This window comes from Melospiza georgiana, chromosome 5, assembly GCF_028018845.1.
Source record: "Melospiza georgiana isolate bMelGeo1 chromosome 5, bMelGeo1.pri, whole genome shotgun sequence".
NCBI classification, from domain to species: Eukaryota; Metazoa; Chordata; class Aves; order Passeriformes; family Passerellidae; genus Melospiza; species Melospiza georgiana.
In genome coordinates, this window is record NC_080434.1 from 63,214,361 (window position 1) to 63,238,040 (window position 23,680).

General features: G+C 36.9%; 1 protein-coding gene across 1 annotated transcript; it reads left to right on the top strand.

Moving 5' to 3' along the window:
- Positions 1 to 2,483: 2,483 nt before the first annotated feature.
- Positions 2,484 to 22,910, top strand: PI4K2B (phosphatidylinositol 4-kinase type 2 beta). Its single transcript, XM_058025215.1, has 10 exons — positions 2,484 to 2,781; positions 6,791 to 6,948; positions 11,874 to 12,074; positions 12,570 to 12,701; positions 14,044 to 14,197; positions 15,708 to 15,775; positions 16,291 to 16,387; positions 18,796 to 18,929; positions 19,996 to 20,055; positions 22,549 to 22,910. The coding sequence occupies exons 1-10, from the start codon at positions 2,484 to 2,486 to the stop codon at positions 22,720 to 22,722; spliced, it is 1,476 nt and encodes a 491-aa protein (XP_057881198.1). The 3' UTR covers positions 22,723 to 22,910.
- Positions 22,911 to 23,680: the final 770 nt, after the last annotated feature.

Below are 23,680 nucleotides of genomic sequence, written 5' to 3' on the forward strand. Positions count from 1 at the left end.
GTTCCCACTTGCCTCCTCGAAATAACTAGTAGGGAGCGTAAAACAATTTAAGAGGCGGGTTAAGTATGTGGTGTGTTTGTTCCAATGTTGAATTATAACCAATGTTTAATTATTTAATTGTATCTGGTCGACTGAATCTGTTTATGAAATCTTACCTGATTCTTCTGTTTTACAGTTTTAAGCTCAGACGGCTAATTGGCGTGTGAAGTGTACGTAGCGACCGTCCCGCTTCTGTGAGTTTAGTTAGCCTGATTAGGATGTTTTGAGCGTTTTGACAGAGAAATCTTACCCACCTGTTTGAATTGTTGGCTCATACTATAAATAACACAGTTTCATGGCCCTTTGAGCAGAAGAGAGCTCCACAAGTCTCTCCCCGTTCGCGGTGCCCGCAGTCCCCGGCGTTGCTGGATGTGTCGCGGAGCAGCTGCTCCTCCGCGCTTGTACCACAAGAGGGCGCTCGCCTAAAGCGATAAGCGCGCATTGTGCGGGAATTCCTCTTTTTTCCATCTTTTTCTTCCACTCCAGTGTTCCGACAAAATGCTCAAATACATATGAGCAGATGACTAACTTTGCTCTGTTGGTTAGAAAGATAGTGACAAAAGCGTTAGCATGAGGAAAATGACCCAGTTTATTTACATGATGTAATTCTTAGTAATTTTAATCCAGGTGGCTAATTGAAAAGTATTAGCTATTTGGAATTTAAATGAATGGTTTGTTAATTACTGTGACTGTAGTGTATATTTTTTTAATTATGAGTTCTCGTGATGTTTGAACTCTGCACTACTGAAGAGTGAGGCAATGTAAAGGCTTTGTTAGATCAAGACCTGTGAGCAAGTTGCAGAATTCTTATTGAAGCAGAAGATGAAAACTATCAGTTAATTGCATTTAAAAATACAGTAGTATGTGTAGATGAACGCATAAACCATCAAAAAAAAAGTTTTTTAAACTTTTTTTTTGCTGTGAGGCTGGCGAGACACTGGAACAGAGTGCTCACAGAAGTTGTGAATGCCCCATCTCTGCAAGTGTATAAGGCAGGTTCAGTTGAGGTCTGAGCATCTTGTTTAGTGGAAGGTAGCTTTGTCCATATCAGGGGAGTTGCAAATACCTTTAAGGTCTTTAAGGAAAATCATTACGTTTCCTTCCAACCCAGGCCTTTCTATGAAATAACTAACGAGTTTTTATTTTTTCAAAAGCATTAACTCTCAGTCTTTCAGAAGCTAGTGAATTGTCTGTTCAATGGAACATTATTGAAACAGATACTACTCACTTGTAGCTAAAGGGAGGTGCAGTATATTAACAGTATGCTGGGGAAAATGTCAGACTTCTCCCTTTTAGTTTGATCATTTTGTTTGCTTCACACAGAAATTAACATCTGTTTAATTTTCTGTATGGAAAATTACATTCAGTTGCTGTAACCTTCGTATTTGTGTTTACTAGGCAACAAATGGCTATTCATCTGGAATCACAGCCGACTGAGTTCACTTTTAATAGAAAGGAACAGGAACAGAAATGCAAGTGTGAACAGATTTTATCAAATATTACAGATATTAATAGTTACACAGGTAAATGACACTCAGCCTAACTCCAAAGTCCGCTGGCTGACAGGCAACCCTAGGCAAAACAAACACAAATCCAGCATTTCAGTAAGGTTATATTTTGTCAGTAAATAAGAAAAGTGATTTTTTTTCCCTGTAATCCAGATTATGCACATGTTAAATTCTTATACCATGCTCTTAACTATGAGAATAATCAATAATAAATATAAACAATTACTATTTTTAGCTGAGAACTGATTTGCTCCCAGTATAACCCATTATCTCAATTCTATGCAAGTATTTAATGCATGTGTCGTTCTCCCATATTTTACCAAAACTGAGGAAAACCTCTCTTCAGCAGACAGGACTGGGAGAATGCATGCAGGCTGAAATCTGATGCACGGGTTATAGTTGTATATGTTATATCGTTGTATATGTTTGGGTTATAGTTGTATTCGCTTTCTTCAGTTAATAACGCATGGACAGTGGGGGAACGTGGAAATAATGGCAATATATTCATACGGTTTTCTCTTATGCTGCTTTTAGGCTTCGTTTTGGAAGTTACCGTGATGATGGTATAGAACAATGTTGTGCAAAGTTTGGGGAGGGAGAGCAGCTGGCTATGGCAAGTGGTGGCCAGGAGGCAAACGTGTTCCAGGTGTAGAAGTAAGGCGAGCGTCAGGGATGTTTTAGGGATGTTTCGGGGATGTCCGGCGCCGAGAGCCGCTGTCCGGGCTCCTGACCGGTCTCCGGCCCGCAGCACCCCCAGGAGCCGCTGCCGCTCCCGCTGGCGGCGCCGCCGCGGCCCCTTTAAGGCAGGTGGCGGGGCGGGCGCGCGCACGCGCGGGGCGGCGCAGCCGGAGCCGGAGCGGCGGGAGCGCCCCGAGCCCGCCCGGCCGCGCCGCCGCCGCCTCCTCCCGCCGCGCTCGGCCCCGGCCCCGGCCGCCCATGGCGGAGCCGGGCGCGGAGGAGCCCGACGAGCGGCTGCTGATCCTCGCGGAGCCGCCGCCGTCACCTCCTCCGGCGGAGCCGCCCCGGCGGGGGCCGCAGAGTGTGAGAGCCATCCCCGGCGGGGCCGTGCGGCAGTGCGGGGAGCCGGGGCTCGAGGAGGTGGAGGACTCGGAGGAGTCGGAGGAGTCGGGGCCCGAAGGTGATGGGGAGGACGAGCCTCTCCTGCGGGCGGCGGGGAGCGGCCGCGGGCGGCGGGCGGGCGCCGCCTGGGCCAAGGAGCGCCGCGCCGCCGCAGGTACGGCCCGGCCCGTTCGGCGGGACGGGACACGCGGGGAGCGGCAGCGCCTGGGGAGGGTCTGGGGCAGAGGCAGCCCCTGCCTCGCTCTGTCCTTCCAGCGAGGCTACAAAAGTGCCTGGCGGGACTGAGGCGTGCTCGCTGTGTCCGATGGCACAGCATCGGTGAGGGACAGGTGTGTTGACCTCTCTAGATGTATGGGCTCGCTGGCCGATAATGAAGGGAAGATGCTGCAAACGGGTTGAAATCCCACTGCTTTGTCCCTGTGTGCAGGGCTGCACGGACTCGTTTACATCTTCATGAGTGGCTCCGCTGTCACACTTCCCTGCTCTCTGCTGCTTTGTTGGGCCTTGTTTGTTTCTGTCCTGTTGTTTGAAACTTTTGGCTTTGCCTGTTTTAAAGATTGTTTTGTGGTGGGACTGGCTGCTGCTTCCTGAACACTTGGAGAAGTGTCAAGTTTTCAGTTTGACTTGCATATCCCATAACTACTTTTTTTGCGACCCCCATCGTTTCATCTTGAAAAACAAGTCAGTCTGTGTTTGTTCTTTGTTTTACTCATATGCTCATTTTGTAACCATCACATGCTTTAAGAGTTTTAGATGTGGGCTCTACTGTCACATTTTCGGTTTTCATAAAGATGCATCCTCTCTTTCTATTTTCAAATCAGTTCTTAAAGAGAGAAATAGAATGTGAAAGTCCAGAAATGCAAGAACTTAGTTATTAATTTGAAAACAAATGTAAGGGTGCCCATTATCTAATTCTAAATATTCTGGAAAAGTGATGAATTACATGATATTTATTAATTACTTTCTTTTCTTTAGACTTAGAAGCTTTCTGATTTTGTGCTAGTTTCTATAAAAGTTTACATCTAGGATGGGTTTGCTGGCAGAAGTATGTGGAGTTCTGTCACTTCTTTGTTTTTGCTGTTGTAATTATGCTGTAGGATTTCTTGCCAGAGATTGGCAACTCTGATTCTTTTGCAACAATACAGTACTTGAAAAAAATTGAAACATCCCCCCCCCAGTCAAGTTTAACAAAATAAGTTGTGCTAATAATTCTATTTTAGTAACTACAGAGAACTTGTACTTGTTTGGCCATAAAGACCAAAAAATCTTGGCTTTTAAGCACTGGTCTCAAGTGTAGTCCATACCTGTAATGTAAACATGCCATTAAATGTGAGAGTTTTCCTTTTTCCTGCAAGACTCAAGATCTGTTAAAGAACTAGTGCTTCTAGTAAAGTATTTCTGGAAACTTTAAAAAGAAGTTGATACTTCAGAGTGGAGGCTGGAGCCATGGGTCTTGCACCACTGAAGCAATTAGGATGGCGAATGTAGAGTGTTTCTTGGAATCTGCCCCAAAAGTGTTAAGAAAATCTCAGAACTGATATTGATTACAGCATCTCATCCTTTGTTTCCTTGTCCTTACCTTTTCTGTAAGCGTGACCCTTGAAGGTGCAGGATTGTTTCACGTGTCAGGTGGAACCAACATACACCAGATGTTACTCATGAATGTTATTGAAACCCAGTGTTTCCTTAATGGAGTTATGGTCAGACTAGGAGCAGATGGAATTGGTTAAAGTGCCTACCTTTAATCATGTTAATGTTTAAAAAGTATAAATCTAGCTTGGTGCCGAAGGAGCTCATACCTGTTCCTCTTGCAGAGTGTATTAGTTTGGCTTAGCTCGTGCCATGCTAACCTGATGGAAGAACAGGTTGAGGTGCGTACATGGATGATAGCGTTTGTATCTTCTTTGGCAAGTCTTCATTGTTCCAACACAGAGGCTTCACAAACTTGGGCCTTGTCCAAATTAATGTGAAAAAAGTTCTCAAGCTTGGTAGTTTGACTGTGTGCATGAGTGGGAGTTTAATGAGAAGAGTAATTTTCAAGAGTAATTGCAAGAGAAACCTTAATTAGTTATAATTGTAAGTCTAGCGACTGTACTGGGAATAAGTTGTGACATAACATGCTTTCTCAGTGGAAAACTTGATTAAAATAATTTTTACAAAATAAACTAACTCAGAAAAACCCAAACCCTGCCACATTCAGCAAATACTATCTTCAAGTAATATGGCTTATTTTCATATGGAGAGGGTTGATAAACTCCTTAAAATGCTAGTTTTCCTTGGCAGCCTAAATGGTTTTTCACACCACATCACTGTTGTAATGTGCTTCCTAGCAGCACAGTAACAATAGTGAGCAAATAATGAATTTCAAAAATTATTTATCTTTACTTCTTTCAGTGTGCAGTGTAATGGGTTTTTTTTGTTTTAATTTATTTTTTCTGAAGTTCTCTTATGTTAGAAAAGATATGGCTGAAGAATTTCCTCAGACAGTGAGACTACTTAGTGGTTCTAGATTCTAGAATAAATGCACAGAAATTAAAAACTGACCTCTGAGTCTTCCACACAGTCAACTGCAATCCCTGTGATACAAAGTTCATCTGTAGGTTTTCTTCATCTGGAAGGTAACTGTGCAGAATGGCTTAGTATGGATGTTGCACTCATTTGGTAACAGTATAATGCACAACCCTGATTTTGCTTTCCCTGACAAAAATATGAACTAGTTGGAGCTCAGCTGTGTGAGGTGATGAAGATGTGTGGAGATAGTTGAGGCTTGACTGTGAAATAAGAACCACTGATTTAAAATTACTATTTCCATTAAAATGTTTGGTTTATTTCCTTAACTAATTTGAGTACTTTGTGGCAGGAAAACCTTTGAACCTTTTCCCTCCCTCTTGTCCTACTCTAAAGTCCTAAAGTGTAGTTTATCACAGCAGTATTGGCCAAATAATTAAAACAGACTCTGATCTCATGGGCTGTAGCTGTTGATTCTTAAGAAGGATCTATTAGCTTTAAGATTTCTATTCCTTGTTGCAAACTTATACTAAAATTTTCCTATTTTTTCATGCTTTTGGACTGTTTTTGTTTGGAGTCCATGTTACTATTTTAAGTGGTACGTGCAAGCAAGTGCTAATGTTCTAAAAAGTTTCAAAAACTGTCCCGAGCTACAAAAAAAGGGGGTTTTTTGTGTTTTTTGTTTTGTTTTGTTTTGTTTTGTTTTTTTTTATATTTTTTTATTTGACTCTCCACAAACTTTTAAGGAGTATCTTTTTTGAATGGATTCTGTGTTGATTGACATTCCAGAAGGATGTATATGAAATTTCTTCTATTGCTGAAGTGGGAACAAAGCAACTTTATCTGTAAATGTTTAATTTAGAATAATGTAACTGTTTGTTAATGGAGAAATGAGCCCTAATGCACAGGCCCTTTAGAATGCACTCAGTGAAACAATCCTAGCCTTAAAAGAAGGTATAATAATCTACAGTATCAAAACTTGTGAAGAAATATTTAAAAGATTAAAAAGTCAGTAGTATTCTGACACCTTCCTTTTTACTTGTCTTTCTAAATGTTTGCATGGAGTCCTAGAGTTTGCACAAATGTCTGCACAGTCCTGACTTCTGGTCAGGCAGAGAAATGCTACAAGTTGCTTGCAGTGTTTGAGTGCTGGAATGGTGCTGGAGTGCAGGAGTCACTGCTGTCCTGGTGCCACTTGTGAATGCTACATGTAGCAGATTATTCAGTGTATTAACTTCCTTGCATTTTAGCAGATAATAAACATGTTAGCCAAGCTCTTAAATGAATGTTACAATACTATTCTCATAGTGCATAGTGGGCAGGGCACAAAATAATGTGTAAAATCTTTGATGCTTTTTTTTACTGTTGTGACTTTGAACCCTTTTTTTGCCTTAGATTTGTTTCATAAATAAAAAGAGAAATCCTTGAAAATTGTAAACACTTAGCAATGGCAGTCTCAAATTTGTTGTTGCAGATTTGGCTGGTTTACTTAAAACAAAAAGTGGAAAAACTTGCACTGATTCAATGGGCCAGATTTTTCAGCCTGCTGTTGGATGGGTGTCAGCAGGGAAGGCTGTTGGCTTTTCAGTGTCTTTGCTTATGCTTAATTTGTAGTACAAGTTGCACTTAAGACTGGTTGTTTTCTTGTTTTTCAGGGCATACAGGACATACTGCAGATATGAATATATTTTTAGATGATCCAGAATTTGCAGAAATTGTTCTGAGGACAGAACAAGCTATAGAGTGTGGAGTTTTTCCAGAAAGAATCTCTCAAGGATCCAGTGGAAGTTACTTTGCTAAGGATCCAAAAGGGGTGAGCATGTTACTGCAAAGTCAGACACTCCATCAGCAGCAAGCTGAAAATGGAAATTAAAAAATTCTATCTAGATGCAAATTAATTTAAATAAGTTATTTAATAATTTATTGTGTGCCAAAATTTATTTTGGAAAAGTTAATGCAAGTAATACTTAGATTTCTAATTATATCTTGCTGCACAAGCAAAGGCAAAATAGTAGTTATTTTTGCTGCAGCTTTATCACATTTTTAATGATCTGCACCAAAGGAAAACTGAGAGGAAAAAAAGGGCCTCTAACATCTGAAAGCAATTCAGGAATTCCCTTGTGCAGAATCTTGTTCTCTGTATGTTTTAACTGATTTTTGCTCAACTGAGCTCCTGATTTCAGTATGGTTTAAGTTTCTTTAGCTAAGCCTCCTGTATTTTTCTCTCTTTTCTTGTTAGCTGGCCCTTTATTTAGGTCTCCTTTCTCATATGTGATTGGTACATGGGCAAGGAGAGTGATATCATCAAATCTGCCTTTCACCTTGTACCTATCTGCTGAATCTTAGGTGCAAGATGTGATTTCCCCTCTGCAAGATTTGGTTTTCCCTTCTGTACTTGGTAAATGGTACCTTGAATAGTGATCATCAGTGAGGTGTCCTAAGGTTAATTTGAGACAGAGAAGAAGTAGTTACCTGAGTCTCTCTTGAAAAGTAGCGTGTGGTTAGCATTATTTAGTAAGAGGAAATGATGTCTCAGATATACTTTCACATTGTTTTCTTTAAATTAGAAATCTTTGCTACTGACCTGTTTCACAGAATAAGACCTCTAACTGCTCAGCTTTTGTTAATTTGTCATGTATGATTTTATTTTAAGCTCAAGCAACAGCTTTTAGCTCTTAGATAGATGTAGGTGTTCATTAATCCTGAAGATCCCAGTTATGCTAGAAATGGAACACTTTGAATTCCTAGGTTTTCAGGGCATGTTCAAGATTTTTGTCATTCCCATGACAGTAATTTCCCTTTCATTTAGAAGGTAGCATGGTTTTTGTTTAGGTTTTAGTCATATTATTGTTCATTAGAAAATGTATTCCTGTTTTGCCAGTTAATTTTCATAGTTGTTTAGTTTGTTTTAATGGCAATTTTCTGGTGGTAGTTTTTACACTTTATTGAATGAAGTGGGGTCTTTTTAAGCATAGCTGCCTAACATTAATATGAATAAAATGTCAAATTATCATTTTATTCTTATGGAAAGTGGCAGAACCACCCCTTCAGAATCTTCTGAAAGCTGCAGTTCATATGCCTGTGTTCCAGGAAAATTTGTTAGTAATGATCCCCTTCATTCTGGTAGAGAAAATAAAAAGGAGGGTCTCTCTCTTTTTGAAACCTGAAGGAAAACAAATCTTTCTGTAATGACTTTATGGGATTCTTGCTATCACATGCAATGCTGTAAGTATAAAAACTTCCTGCGAGTTCCAGCTTCAGGTCACTCTCTTTTATAGTAGCTTAGATATCAAGTTCTTTGAGTTTTTCTTAATGCTGTGCAATCAAGATTTTTTTATTCTTAGAAAGTTAGTAGAAAAATCACTAGGGAAAGGAGATCACACCATATGTGCAAATCTGTTTTGTCTGTAGCTTGTCTAGGTTGATTTTGCTCGGTTTTGGTCACTAGCAAATGCCTGAGGTACTGAGCCCTGGCAATGGTGAGAGAGTGTTTGTGCATCATTTTAGTGTAAACATAACCAAAGTACTTTGGAAGGGCCATATTATTCCTTTTTTCTTATGTGATGATTTTCTTATTTGTTTCACTTTTCTTTTGCTGTGTTTTTGTTCCCAATTAAGTTTCCAGTAGTGAATTGCCCTCCTCCCTTATGCAGGTTATTGATTTGAATAAAAGTATTTAGGAGAAACAAAGATTGAGAGAAGCAGAGTGTTTATTTTATATGGTTCAGAAAAAATTCATTGCAAAATATGAAAGTAGTTGGGATATGGGACTGGGACAATAATGATACTGAGTGCTTAGCAGACTTTAAATTTTGCTTTCATTCTTTGCTTTCGTTCTAGAGCTTATCTGTATTTGCTATCTATATTAAAGGTCTGATAAAACTTCATTTTGTCAATAGTGCAGCTTTCATATGTAGAATGGATTTCAGATCCTGTTTGAGTATTGCATCATTCCACTTCAGACCGGTTCTGTCACTTGCTTTCTCCTATTCCTCTTGAGTAATCTCCTTTCTTATTCTGGGAAGGAGCTCATTAAAGATGTTCTAAGCCTTTTTCCTGGTCACCTTCTGAAGTGCCCAAAATGAATACCAAATTACAGATAAAATAAGCAGTTTCCAGTAGGTCACCTTATATGCTTATTTGGTTCTATCAGAAATATAAACTTCAAATTGCATAATTAAAATTAGCTTTTTGCATTTATTGGCTGAAGTTAGATGGCTGCATACTGAAATGGAGTTCAGTACTTAAGCAGCACTATTACAGAAGGCTTGAATATGTCTGTGTTTGTTGTTCTTTATGGAAGCAATACATAAAAGACATTATGTCTATTACAAGTTGTTCTGCAATATGTTCCTGACAGTTTCAATTATTTGCTAGTGTTAATAGAGTCAATCTATAAATGCATTTTGACTGGCAAAATTAAGACTGGCCTTGGTAGCTTGTTCTATAGATTGAACTTTTTTCTTCTATTCTGGTCCTCAACAGCAGTGGCTCTGCAAAGTTCAGCAAAAGTTCTAACTTCAGCAAAACCTTGAAAACCATATCTAGATTTGACTGTATAGCACAGTACAGTCCAGGCTGCTAACAGAATGAGCTAAGCTCCTTTTTTAAATGGGCACTTACTAGGAAGTATTAGCCAGAGAGTGAGTCAGAAGAGATAATTAAAGGTTTGGCAAGTACTTCTAAATACACCACAATGATTCCAAGAAAAGCAAAGCTACTAGCTTTGTTTTAAGCAGGTAGATACATGTGATTCAATAGGAAAAAAATAAATAAATTTGTAACAATTTTGAACCTAATAGTAGGATTTTGACTAAAGTAGTATTCCAAATGCTGTGAATTAAAAATAAAAAAAAATGTTTGTAAAGTATTCAAAAAACATGCTGGCCTCTCACATTGTCTAGAATATTTATTGCATTTGTATAGGTCTAAGTCAAATTTTGTCTGTGCAGTTGTATTCAAGGTTTTGAATGCAACATTAGAATCACTGATAACAGCATACCAAACCCAAGAGAATTCTTGTCAATTTGTTGCTTGACTCTATTGATAGGACACTAATTCTATAGTATGACTGCAAATAATAGCATTTTGTAACTTAGTTTTACTTTAGTTAATGGGAATTAATCAAAGTGGATGGATGAGACATACAATGCTACTAATGCCTGGTGTCTTGTGTATTTGATTACAAACTGAATGAATTAAATTTTCTGTAGTTACTTAGTCTTGGGCAATCTTAGACAAAGCAAGATTGTCTTGGAAAAATTGGTTGAAAAACCTCTAGAAGTTAAACCAGCTGGTCAGATCCTCTCCAAATGCAGCTGAATCAGCAGCTACTGAAGAATACTGCTGGTTTCTGACTGCCAGCAAACATGTTCATGACCTGAGTGTGAATCAGCTTTGAGTGTTGGTGCAACAACCAGTAGTGTTCAGCTTATTGGGATACTAACTTTTTTCATATGGATTTAGTAAAGTACTAATATGTGAAAATGCTTCTTAAACAGTTGTCCTTAAGTATTTATCAGAAAGAATTTTATTTATTTGCCATTGTCCAGTGAGAAGGGATTTACTTGCCATTGTCCAGTGAGAAGGTGCAGAATTTCTAAGGCATTCCACTTGAGCTACTGAAGAGTCATTATGAGAACCTTGTGTGCTAGGCCAAAGTTTATCAATTGAAAGGTTATATATTTTAATGTGGTAATAACCCTGTGGCCTGAGGTTAACAAATAGAGAGTCCTGTGCAGAAGGCACCTTGAGAAATTGCCAATTTAATGCTTGTGCTGTGGAGCAGCATTGTTTTAGCATAACTCCTGAGGAATGCCTAACTAACCTTTTGTTAGTTGCACCCTGTTTAGGAGACTGCAGAACCTGGCTGGCTGTTCCAGTCTCAAGCTGCATTTAAGTTTCTAAAGGATTTCTTTTTTTGCAGCTTATCTGCTGGGTTTTAACCCTGTCATTTTTTGGCTCCTTAACAGTAAATGTGTTGTTCTTTATTTTTCTATAGCAACGTATTCTGTAGTTCATCGTGTCTCACTTTGCTCTTAGCTTAAACATTCACTGTTCCTACTGTCCTTCATTATTCACATATTTTGTGCTTATTCTTATTCTTTTTTCAGCTTTCTCCAGTTTAACAGATTTCTTAAAGCATAGTGTCCAAAATTGGGCTCTGACTAATTTTAAAAACAGGGCTCTGACTAATTTCAAGATTTACTGTGTGTCTCTAATGTAAATGATGGCTGATGGTCATTTTGATCCATTCAAACTCAGGGTAATAAGAAAAGTAGATTTGAAATAAAATAAAACACTTGATTTTTAGTGTTCTATATGTTTGTCGCTTTCGTGGGGCCATTACATCTCTGAAGTAAGTGGTCAGTGTGTTGTTGGTGGGCTGAAAATTGTTTTTAAAGCTATTTTCTAAACCACTTTTTTGAAGAACCTAAATATATGTTTTAAAATGCAATCCTTTTGAATTTTGACAGAATGCTTTGAAAAAGTAAATGTTTGTTTGGATTTTCTCTTATGAAGAGCTTGTTTTGAATTTATACTAATCCTAAAGAAGCACTTAATGATAAATTTATTTGGAATTTAAATTTGGAATTCAGTTTCATCATCTTAAAAGAACAACTGTAAAACACACTGGATATGATTAAACCAATATTTTCAAATAACTACTTTAGAAACTAATTTTAATATCTTGCAACTCAAAGTGCTGATATTTTAATTTTATGTTATTTACCTTAGAAAATTGTTGGAGTGTTCAAACCAAAATCTGAAGAGCCTTATGGACATCTAAATCCAAAATGGACCAAATATTTTCACAAAATATGTTGTCCTTGCTGCTTTGGCAGAGGCTGCCTCGTTCCAAATCAGGGATATCTCTCTGAAGCTGGTGCCTATCTTGTGGATGAGAAGCTGGGGCTTGGAGTTGTACCTAAAACTAAGGTAAAAGTTAAAACACATAAATTGCTGAATTTAAAAAAAAGTGCTGACATATTTGTCAGTTTGTGAACTGTGGTTGTATAGATAGCCTTGTATATCATGTGTTATTTATAAGTTATTTATAAACTTTTGCAATTACAGAGGCACAGTGGTTTGATGTAAAAAAAAGTGACTGTGATTTTTGATTTAATGGGTAATTTTGAGATCTGAATTGAATCTCTTCTTTGGAACCACTTTCTAGCATTTTCCAATACTTTTTGTGCCTCATGTTTTGATGAGATTCAAATTGCAAAAGTCAGCATATAAAATTCCCATTTTTGTTTGCAATATGTAAAATAGAGAACATTCACCTTTTCATATAACATTTATCTGTTGAAAATGCCTGATGCTTGCTTCTTATTTTTAATTTTTTTAATAACTGAACATAACATGAATTGTAAATTTCCAGTTGAAATAACGAGGAATTCTGAGCTGTGTTTAACTTTCTTTAATTTTAAGGTTGTCTGGCTTGTCAGCGAGACCTTTAATTACAGTGCAATAGATCGTGCAAAGTCAAGGGGAAAAAAATATGCTTTAGAGAAAGTGCCAAAAGTTGCTAAAAAATTTAATAGAATTGGACTACCTCCTAAGGTAAGATCAAAAATAAGTAATTTGTGCACTTCCTGATTCTTACATAAAACTTGTTTTAATAAAGGGGTATTTATAAGTAACTTCCACGATAGAAGAAAAAAACTTGTTGCTTGTTGAAAACTGTCTGAAATTTGATTCAACTGTTTCCATGCAACATGTATCCACTCTTACATCATTCCTTCTTCTGAATTGTTTTAATAATCTTCTCATTCTTTGTTCCAGTCAACAGTCCAGTTTTCTGCTGGAGTAGTAATATATTAATGGTTATATATCTCACTTTTACTCTATTGATTGCTTACTACCTGTCCTTTCAGTGTCATGTTTTAATATTGTCAGTCTGTTTTTCCCCTGCAGTATATCAAATTTAATTTTTTTTTTAATTTTTTTTTTTTGCTTTCTATTGTTTTTATTCTTTTGGGTACCCTGCTGTTGTGTTCTTCCTACTTCCCTTTTGTCTTATGTGAAGACTACACTGACTAAAAACCTCACATCGTTCTTGCCTAAGGAGCCTCACTGTATCCCCAGAATATCATTACTGTGTTCTAATCCTAAGCTTTTGAAACACAGGTTATGTACAGTTGGTAATCCACTTGTGGCAGTTCCCAGCAGTTTAGATCCATGTGACAGGGGTTGTGCAAGCTTGGATGAGCACAGTTATTCCACGTGCTGGGTGTTTATCTATCTGCATTTTGGTTCTCAAATAGAAGTTCTTGAGCAGATTTGAGAGCTCAATTTCAGTCTTGAGCACCTTTCACATATGTATGGAGCCTATGCCTGCTCTCATGTTCTTCCTTGGACTCTTTTGGGAAATGTATTTCAGCCATTTTTTGCAAAAAACATCTTTCTTGAAGAAAGTGGTTAATGCTGCTGTTCTTATCAGTGATGTTTTAAGGCTTTTCAGAGAGGAAGATTTTTCTCCTGTAATTTTTAGTGAGTGTTCTCTGAACTATTGAAAGAAGTTTTCCAATGAAAAAGAGAACAGGTGTTACATCTTCCTGTTTCATATATTTCTTCTAATACTAACTGTTCATTTACACTGAGCTGCCTGGCTATATTTTATTCCTGATAAACTCACTGAGCATTTTAAACAAATATTTTTTAAAAATCACTATCAGAACTCCCAGAAACCCACCCTCAAATGATTTGACTCTTACCTTTTATTTAAGACTATAGGAATGAAAGAGAAATTTATTTATTGCTTAATTTAATTTTTTTTAGTTGTAATACTTCCTGTAATACTTCTGAACTTTGAAAGTATAGAACGAGTTTTTCTGTTAATGTTGAGATTACTTATGAGACCTAACAATGTGTATTTTCCTAATGCAGTTTCTTAATATTTCAGGTTGGCTCCTTCCAGCTGTTTGTTGAAGGATATAAGGAAGCTGACTACTGGCTCAGGAAGTTTGAAGCTGATCCTTTACCTGAGAACACAAGGAAAGAATTTCAGTCACAGTTTGAAAGATTGGTTATCTTGGATTATGTCATCAGAAATACAGGTATTTGTTAGTATCTCTGGTATTTATCTATTTTTGTGAGGCAGAAAGCAATGCTACCTGAAAGCTGGTGCTTAAGGTATTTAATGCGTTTCAAATGCTCTTCTCACATTGATTGATGGGCATAAAGAAGCAATTTAAATTTAAAAAAAAACCTTTGGATTAATACATTGAGTATTGCAGTACAAAACCAGTCCAAACAACTCTTTGATTGTTGCTCCCTATTTTTGAGCCATGTGAGAAGTCAAGAACAAATGCTTTCATTGGGCTTTAATTCTGTGCTTAGTCCATTCCCTGTTTCCCTCGATTAGGATAAAGGATGGTGAGGTTTCAGGACCCATAAGAAAAGCTGTGACTACAATTGCTTTTCTTCTAAACTGGAGCTGGTGATAGCACAGTTTCACATAATAGTTCATATTCATTGTGTAGGCACTGAGGTACCACTGCAATATGTACGTCTCTGTTCTCTTGCACTCTTGTTTTTATCACTTAGGAGCTGGGATTCTTCTCTTACCTATGTAGGTGAATTACTTCTTGAGGAATTCAAAGGCAGTTTTATGTTTAAAATATTTACTTTGCTGTTTTGGCTGAGGTGGGCATCTTTGCTTTTCTTCAGACACACCAGGTCTAACTCATTTTCCTTTTTTCAAGTTCTCTTTTTAGAAGCAAGCTAGAAGAAATTTTCATAAGAACATAATACTTTCTAGCTGTTGCCATGGTCTGTCAACTTTATCAAATAAGCCTCAGTGTTTCCAAACAGGGTTTTTGACATTCTTAAAGATGTAAGGAAAATACTCAAAATGCAAAACCTCATTATCTGCATAATTTGACCTTCATCTAATATATCTAATCATAATAGAACATAAAAATCTCCTCATGATTAAACTGAAGGGAGCACCTTAAAATGACAGAAGGTCCTACAAATCCATGCAGTTCATCCTCTGTCTGAAAGATCTTCTCAGAGTGTTTAATCTCACAATTTTTCTTAACAGTGCAGGCGTTTTCCATTTCTTGCCCTTCTGTTCAGTTTTGCCCCTTCTCCATCTTTGTAGAGTTTTCTCCATGTTTTCTCCATGTTTTCTCCATATAGTCAAAGGTCACATTATCTACAATTTTGGAGGCCTTCTCCATTTCCTCATCAGCATTAAAACAAGCTTAAAAATTGTCATTTGGGTCTGATAGTGGTTTTCTCAGCAAAAATGCACACCACAACAAATCTTTCTGTGTAAAATGAATGAAGATAGTTTCTTTTGGCCTTCTTGATATTTTGCTGCATATTCAGCCAGTTGGGGAACCTAAAGAAGGAACATGTGGTAAATTTGGTCTTTCCACTGAATTGACTGCCTGTACCTTTCAGTAAAACTAAGCCACATGTATTGGGAAAAACCCTTTTTGAACAGTTTTGCCTAACTCCATGGGTGAAGTGTCAGTTTACAATACTGTTTTATGTCACTCTAAATGATGAATTTTTTTTATAAATGACATCTTGTGACATGCATTTTCCTGTTTAAAGACAGAGGTAACGACAACTGGTTAGTCAGGTACGAAAAACAAGATGACGGACTTGATCTGTCAGATAAGGTAAGAAAATTGTACTCTGAAACTTATATTCTTTAAATTGTTTAGTTTTGTAACTTGGTCTTTCTGGAGATTAGGGTTATATCCTTAATCCTGATGCATGGTCTCAAGAAATATGAGAACTACAAATTATTGTAGGCAAAATGAGTGGAAAAGCTGTTTTGATTAGACTAGGTAGAACAGTGCTAGAAACTATTTTTATTGTTCTGTATTTTTGCTGTACTAGCTTGGGCTATAATGTTATTATAGCTTGGGCTGTAATAACAGTAACAAAATCCACTGTTGCTCAGGTACATTTCTTCATCCATTTGTGCTCTGCTTATTTTCTGTTTGGGAAAGGCCTTCTCTTTAATGGTGGTAGAGTAAGAAATTATACATGGTGGAATTAAAGCAGTATCCAAATAATATTGTTTAAGTTAAATTTAACCAGTGAAGCTACAAAGTATATTATTTAGTGTTTTTAATGAGTTTTGCTGTTTGTGCAAGCATGTATCACTTTTTGAATATTCCTTCTGTAGGATAGCCAATGGACTGTAACTAAAGAATCTATTAAAATTGCTGCAATTGACAACGGTTTAGCTTTTCCTTTTAAGCATCCTGATGAGTGGAGAGCATGTAAGTACTGCATTCTTCAATCATTTTCCTTTTAGGGGTGTAACTTTTATTTGTATTGTAGTAAGGAGCTAAGAAATCATCACGGTAGCTATCTGTTGAATTTTTAAATAAAGTACTCTTCTTCAGAAAGTTAGCAACAAATGCCATTTTTGCAGTGGTATATGTGATTTGGTTCTTCATATCTTTTACCTTTAAACAATATTAATGCATGGACACTCATAAACATAGTGTATGTACTGGTGGAATTGGAAGCATTTAGCAGCATGTTTCTCACACAGATTTTCTTGAAAAACATAGTGGAAAATGATTGAAAAGATTTGCAAGTTGTCCCTCTGCTGGCCAAATTTCTATTTCAAAATGAAGGGTACTGTTGTAGATGGACAAGTAGGCAGGTTGTTTTTTCTTGTTTTCAGCTTTTGCTTACTTTGTAAAAGTTAGTTAGTTTTCCATCTGCTTGAAAATACTATTCCTGTTAAAATGAGGTTGTTTTTGACCACATCTCTGACTGCTCATCATTAGGAGGGAAGTGCCCAACAGGGCTTGCAGTGACTTCTGTAGGCTATTATCCAGTCAGGTAATTCTGGCAGTTAGGTGTGGGCTAGTTATACTGTCAAAAGTCTGGTTGGGTACTCCACCCAGAGCTCTGTGCAGTCTCTGTTTTGTTACTAAATAGATGCTGTCCTATATATCTCTTGGTTACAGTCACTTCTGTAGCTGTTCTAATGACACAGCAATTATTGCTTATTTTATACCATCTTTACTTCAGCATCAAAAAGAATAAGCTTGCATGATCCTTAAGAATTCTTTTGCAGGTGGACAGTTTTGTGATAGTTTTGTCAAAGTAAACTTGCAGCAATATTTTTACAAATTGCAGGCTCTTACCCCCTAGAGCATGGTTTTGATGACTAGAGCTACTGGGTCACTGAGAATAACCTTCTCAAAGTGAGAGAGCAGAATTTACAACGGGCATAAAGTTGGTCCAGCAGGGATGAACAGGGAAATTCTGACTGAATTGGGATGCAAAATTTAAGTACGTTTTTTGGAAAAAGGAAAGATGTAGAGACTTCCCTAAAAAAATAGAGAATTTTCCAAAAGTGCAAGAATGGAGTTTGGGATGTTGGAGCTTGGCTGGAGTATAGAGGACATAAACAGCAGCAAGAAAGGGCTGGGTAAATTAGAAGTGAGAGTGGGACTGAAGAAAAGTGCAGCAAAGACATAAAGGCATAAGAAACAACAAGTTGCTCAATGCTGACTTAGCCTCAGTTTTCACTTGTAAGATTTGCTCTCTGTCTCTTGGATCTCAGAGCTCAGAAGTAGAGCCCCTGGGAATGAATCCCCAAGGCAGAAGAAAGGGAGCACTTAAGCAAGGTGGTCACACAGAAGTTCATAGGAGTGGCTGGGATGCAGTGGAAACAGTGGCAGCTGGCTGGTGCTGTTTGTAATGCAGTTTCCTCATCCCTCTTGAGAGACTCCAGTAAAGTGAGAGGGTTGCTTCAGTCTCCATGAAGACTGGAGTGAATCATCCTGGAAGCTGTGTTCAGGCACATGAAGAACAAGGGGCTGATGGGGAAGCCAGCATGGATTTACCAAGGACAAACTGTGCTGATAACAAGGCAGCTGTTAATGATGACTGCTTCAGTGGCTGAGGGGAGGACAGTGAATATGGATTTTTTTTTTCTTGCCTTTGGCAAGGATTTCTACATGCTCTGTCATAGTTCTTGTAGGGAAACGTGAGTTATGAACTGAACAGACATGAATGTGAACGATGTGGAAAACTGGCTGCACTGTCAGACTTAAAAAGTTAAGGCTGTGAGCAATTGTGAGGAAGTTTAGGGGGTGGCCTGCTGCTAGTGACTTTTCTCAGCTCCTGCAATTAATAATTTGGTGTCTTGTTTAATATCTGGTAACATTAATTGCTTTTGCAGTATAATTGGGTGAAAGCTGTCTGATATCAATTACGTGAAAAGTTATGAATACTTTTCTTTCAACATGCTCAGAAAAAGGCATTTTAAAAATTTTTAAAATATATTAAAAATAGTAACTTTGTTAATTCTTCCATATGAGTCAAATACTTGAAAGATTTCTATTTGATTGCAGCAATTATTTTACTCCAAAGGAAACTGCCTTACTAAATTAAGGGGAGGCCTTAACTGTTGCTTACAATGTTTAATTTATATACCTTTTTTACTTATTGCTTTAATTAAATATTTATTGCTTAATATATTTCACTGTTGGAAAAAATGGCTTAGCAGTTGTAAAGCTGCTTGGGTAGCTGTAGCCAAAAGGAATGTGTGGGGTAACAATGTTGGGAAAAAGGGATGGTGTCCAAGGTGAGAACTTGCAGTAGGTACTACTGGACTCAGAATTTCGTTTTTGCTTGTTTATCATTAAATGCACTGTTTTTCTAGATCCCTTTCACTGGGCTTGGCTTCCTCAAGCAAAAGTTCCTTTCTCTCAGGAGACCAGAGACTTGGTTCTTCCTCGCCTTTCTGATATGAACTTTGTACAGGACCTTTGTGAAGACCTTTATGAGCTATTTAAGGTGAATCAAGTGCTTCTTTGAACTATTACTGAAGTAGCTGATACTTGTAATGGGACAGTTATGTTCACAAAAGGAATAACCATCTAACTGCTGAATGCCAAGATACTATGCTATTTTACCTTTAACATTGGCATGGTAGAAAGGGTTTATGTAATTATAAGGAAACTGTCACCAATGTGGTTAATTGATAGTAATTAGCTAATCTGAAAAATTAATTATTCTGTATCTAAGTTTCACATGATTAATTAAAGCTAGTTTACTCTTACATCACAGATCTGTGTAAAAACAGCAGTTAACATACCTATGTGGTGTGTATACACTTAAAGTGTAGCTGTGAGGAAATGATGTTTTTAACATAACTTAAAGTGCTTCCATACCTTTCATATACCTAATTTTATATGCATATATTGTGCTAAGCTGCTGCTGAAGTTCTGATCATATTGAAAGTTAAACTCACTTTAAAGATACTGAAACTGTCTACAGTATTTACATGTAAAGAGTGTCCTTTTCTAAAACATTTTGTAACCATTTGTGTCAGATGTTTAAGTGAAATAATCCAATTCAGGATTAAAAGAATTGGAAATTTTAAACTTTTAGTGAAAATGCAGCTGTAATGTCAAAACTAGATCCTGAAACACATTTTTGCTATATTAGCATCTTTGGCTCATTTGTGTTCAAAATGCCTCTGGGCTTGTTAGTAAAGTATTGGTAAATCTGAAGGAGGAAGTATTTTTCTGCTGGAGTCATCCTGAGAGAAAGGGCACTGTGATGTGTGATAATATTAAGCCTGGTATCTACCACCTGTTGGCATTTACCAATGCCCAAAAGTGGTATCCACTGATGTATTTTATTTTATCATGTAGAACAATCTTCATTTTCACATATGTAAACTTGATGCAATAAATTGACCTTTTTGTGATCCATACTGGCATTCAATTTAAAGCTTTCAAAAATTATTATAGTGTGGGTAAATATGCATATTATGATATTGATGAACTTGCATGCTAAATATATAGCTAAAAATAAATGGGTTATTTACCATAAACTGTTTGTTTTCTAAATAAAGACTGACAGAGGATTTGACAAGGCTACTTTTGAAAACCAGATGTCTGTTATGAGGGGACAGGTAAGACTGTTTTTTTACATTTTTGTTCATGTATTTAATTTGTCATCACACCTCAGCTGCTTTGTTTAGAGCTACAAAAACTGACTCCTATAAATGACATTTGAAGGTATTTTCATCTGAGAAGACTAAATTTCTTTCTAGAGTTTGTTCTTATTTGTGGATAGCTAAAACAGCAGAAAGTGTATGCTGATTTTTTTTTTATTATTTTTATAGAAAATGCTTTTATTCTAGTTCTTTTTTATTGTTTTTGTGAGGGATGGGGGAACATAACTGTATATTCTTAGCAGGTATTTTAAAAATGAAAGAGTCCTATATTTGGAAGGAAAATTTGATGTCTGATTTCATGATGCTATTAAAATAAATGTGACTTTATTTTAGAGGGTCAACATGATTATTAAAAGCAATATTAGGTAATAAAATTTCTTCATCCTATCAAATGTTGAAACCGTACTTCAAAACAGTCCAGCCATTTTCAGTTTAGAAATTTGTTCAAATTTAAGTGGTGGGCTTGTTTTGTTTTCTGGGTTGTTTGTGGTTTTTTTTAAACACTAAAGTAGGTGAAGAGGGGGTTTCTCCATTTCCTGCTATTTTACAATTTGACTGATGTGAAATACTGGAGAAAAAGCTTTAGCTAAGAGCAAATTTAGTTCATTGCAGGTATAAAAGAGTGATTTCTGCAAGTGTAAGGCAATTGAACTAGGCAAATAATTAGTCCCGTTTTCCCTGAATTTATTGAAACTTAGTCCTTGTGTTCATAAATTCAACATGGATAGTTTTAAGACAATTCCTAGAGTGTCTTAACTCAATGTTTTCTCTGTAGAATTTCCTATATCAAGATGTACCTTGCACAAGACTGCAGCTCTGCTTAGTCAAACATAATCCCAGTTACCATCTTTTGTGTGGTAGCTAAAAGACAGCAAACCTTACTTACTAAATTGAATTATAGGAATTGTTTCTGAAATAACTCTTCTGAGAAGTTTGTGTAGTCACTGGAAGGTGGGTTCTTCAAGTACTCATGCATCCTAAACTGTATTAAGTAGCTTTTTCTGATGAGACAATTGCCGTCAAGGAATCTGTTATTTAACAAAACACTTGAGGAAAAACATGATTGATATAATTGAGAGTGATATAGTTGAGGCTGTCAAAATTAATTTTCCACTATAAAGGCTGCATCTGGACCCTTTCTTCACACACTGTCCCTCAGGTGGATTTTTGCAGATACTTGTTTTACTTTTGGGGTTACCTCTCTAACTATATGAGAGTGTGTTTCACTCTGTGGAAAATGTCAGGTTTTCAGGCATGGAAGAAATGCAGATAATGAGTAATCCTTGGATGCTATTGGAAATACATTGGCAGACAATGCTTTTTAGCACTGATTTTAAACTTGCTTTTGGTGTAAAACCAAAGTATGTTATGAGGGCATTATAGAAGACTTGGCTATCTAGATCACATGCTAAGGGATTCATTCAGTTGGGATGAATTTGCAGTATATCCAAAGCATTCAACTATATCCTTAAAAATGAGAAATTAAGAATTAGAAAATGAAGAATCTATATACAGAAACTGTAGGGAAACATGGAACAGTCAAGGTCTTTAAATCTAAGATAGCAAACCTAGTTAGAAGCCTATTTCTGTGAAGTGTAGGAAAATTTTGGGAAGAGTTTCAAACCCAAAAGAAACAGTTCTCTCAAGAATGTAGAGTCTAAGCAGTGGGTAACACATCTACAGAAGGTTGCATTAGAACTTTGAGAATGTAAATGTCAAGTGGAGGTGCTGGCAGAACCAAATTGCAGTAAATCATGCAAAAGACTTTGTTAGGGTTCTGTGGCCATGGAAGAGCAGAAGAAGCAGAGAGATCAGCCTTACAAGGAAGAAAAGGGCATTGTGCATGGGGAAAAAAAGCTTGGTATTAAGGATAATGCAAATGTGTCACTAGAGCTAAATTGAATACTTGCCTCAGTTTTCAGCAGGATAACATTGAACATGGAGTAAGTTATGAGGGCAGTCCATGAGCACTGAAGTTTTGGAGGAAAGATAACAGACTCCTGGGAGCTGACAGCTGAATTTGGGTCTTAGCACTGGGTTTGGTATGAGCTAATTATATGGCTTTATATCTTCTGATATGAAAATAAGTTGTAGCTAAAATGCTGGTACATCCTATGTTAAATCATGTTGATGGCTTTCTTTAGGCATTTTTTTCACTAAAGGTGCAATGTTTTCAAGAGATGCACTAAATTCAAAATACTCTTAGAATTTTCTGAAAATTTGAAGAAGACTGCATGAAATAGGAAAAGAATGGAAGGGTAGACAGCAGTAGGATGTATTCATGTTACCAAATAAATAAAATATTTCTACTTGCAATAGCTGTCTTTTGAAATAAATTTATTTAGCAGTACAGTCCTCTACAGAATTGATTGAAGAGTGGCATCTAAAATGATAAGCCTGATAGTTTTGTTTGTGCACCCTAACCTCACCTGCTTTTACTCTTTTTAGATCCTAAACCTTACTCAGGCATTAAAGGATGAAAAGAGTCCCATTCAGCTTGTTCAGATGCCACGTGTGATTGTAGAGCGAAGTAGCACTGGAAGTCAGGGCCGAATTGTTCATCTGAGTAATGCTTTCACACAGACCTTTCACAGCAGGAAGCCTTTCTTTTCCTCCTGGTAGCAACAAAAATACATGGGAAGAGTAAGTTTCTCTTAACTTTAGAAAGCTACTTCTGTGTAAAGGTTCTGCAATAATGTACTTCTGCTGTGTACCAAAAGCTCTGACTGCCAACACCTCAGAACTTAAATTCTAAAGACTTAAGAAATGTATTTTGAATGTAATAAAAGTTTACAATTTTTGTGTCAAAATTGTGAATTCTTATGTCAGGGAATGAAAAGAATTTGTCCATGCTGTATTTTTATAGGCTAAATTAATGTATTCTGAATAATATTCTGGAGAACGGAAGAAAATTTGCATATGCTGAGAAACTAATTTTGAGTACAATAGGAATTTTTGGTTTAATATAAATGTGAGAATCCATACACTATAAGTTTCTTTTTATATGGCCTTTTAAAAAAAACATTTAGAATGTTATCTTTGATTGTGAAAATGCTTTTTCTTGGAATTTCTTCCTGGTATTTTGAACTGGTTATAGATTTTTGTAGACTAGTTACTTGAAAAGTCATGCACTTAAAAAAAAAAAAGATCGATCTGACCTTGAAACACAAGTTAAAGAAATGGAGAAGGAGGAAAATGCTCCAAGTAGGCTTTTTTTGCACGTAGGGACCAAAAATAGTTTAATAGTTGAATTACAGCAAAATTCAACCCAAGTAAATGCACAGTTTCTACTGTGACAAAATACACTCAGTGTATGTTTCAGAGGCTGAAATGTCACTGTAGTGTTTGGCACTTGTATATATATTTAAGCACATGTATGGAGATCTGTGATATTTCTTTGGAGAAGCATCACCATGAAGGAATTGAATTATACCATGTTGTTACAGGTTTGTTTTGCCATTCATGTAAAAATGTGTTCATCTCTCGTCACCAGAGTGGTTCCTCTGCTAATGACAGAGGCACTAATGTGTTCATCACAAAGCCAGTCTGCCTTCTAAATTTCTACCTAAACACAGTTTGG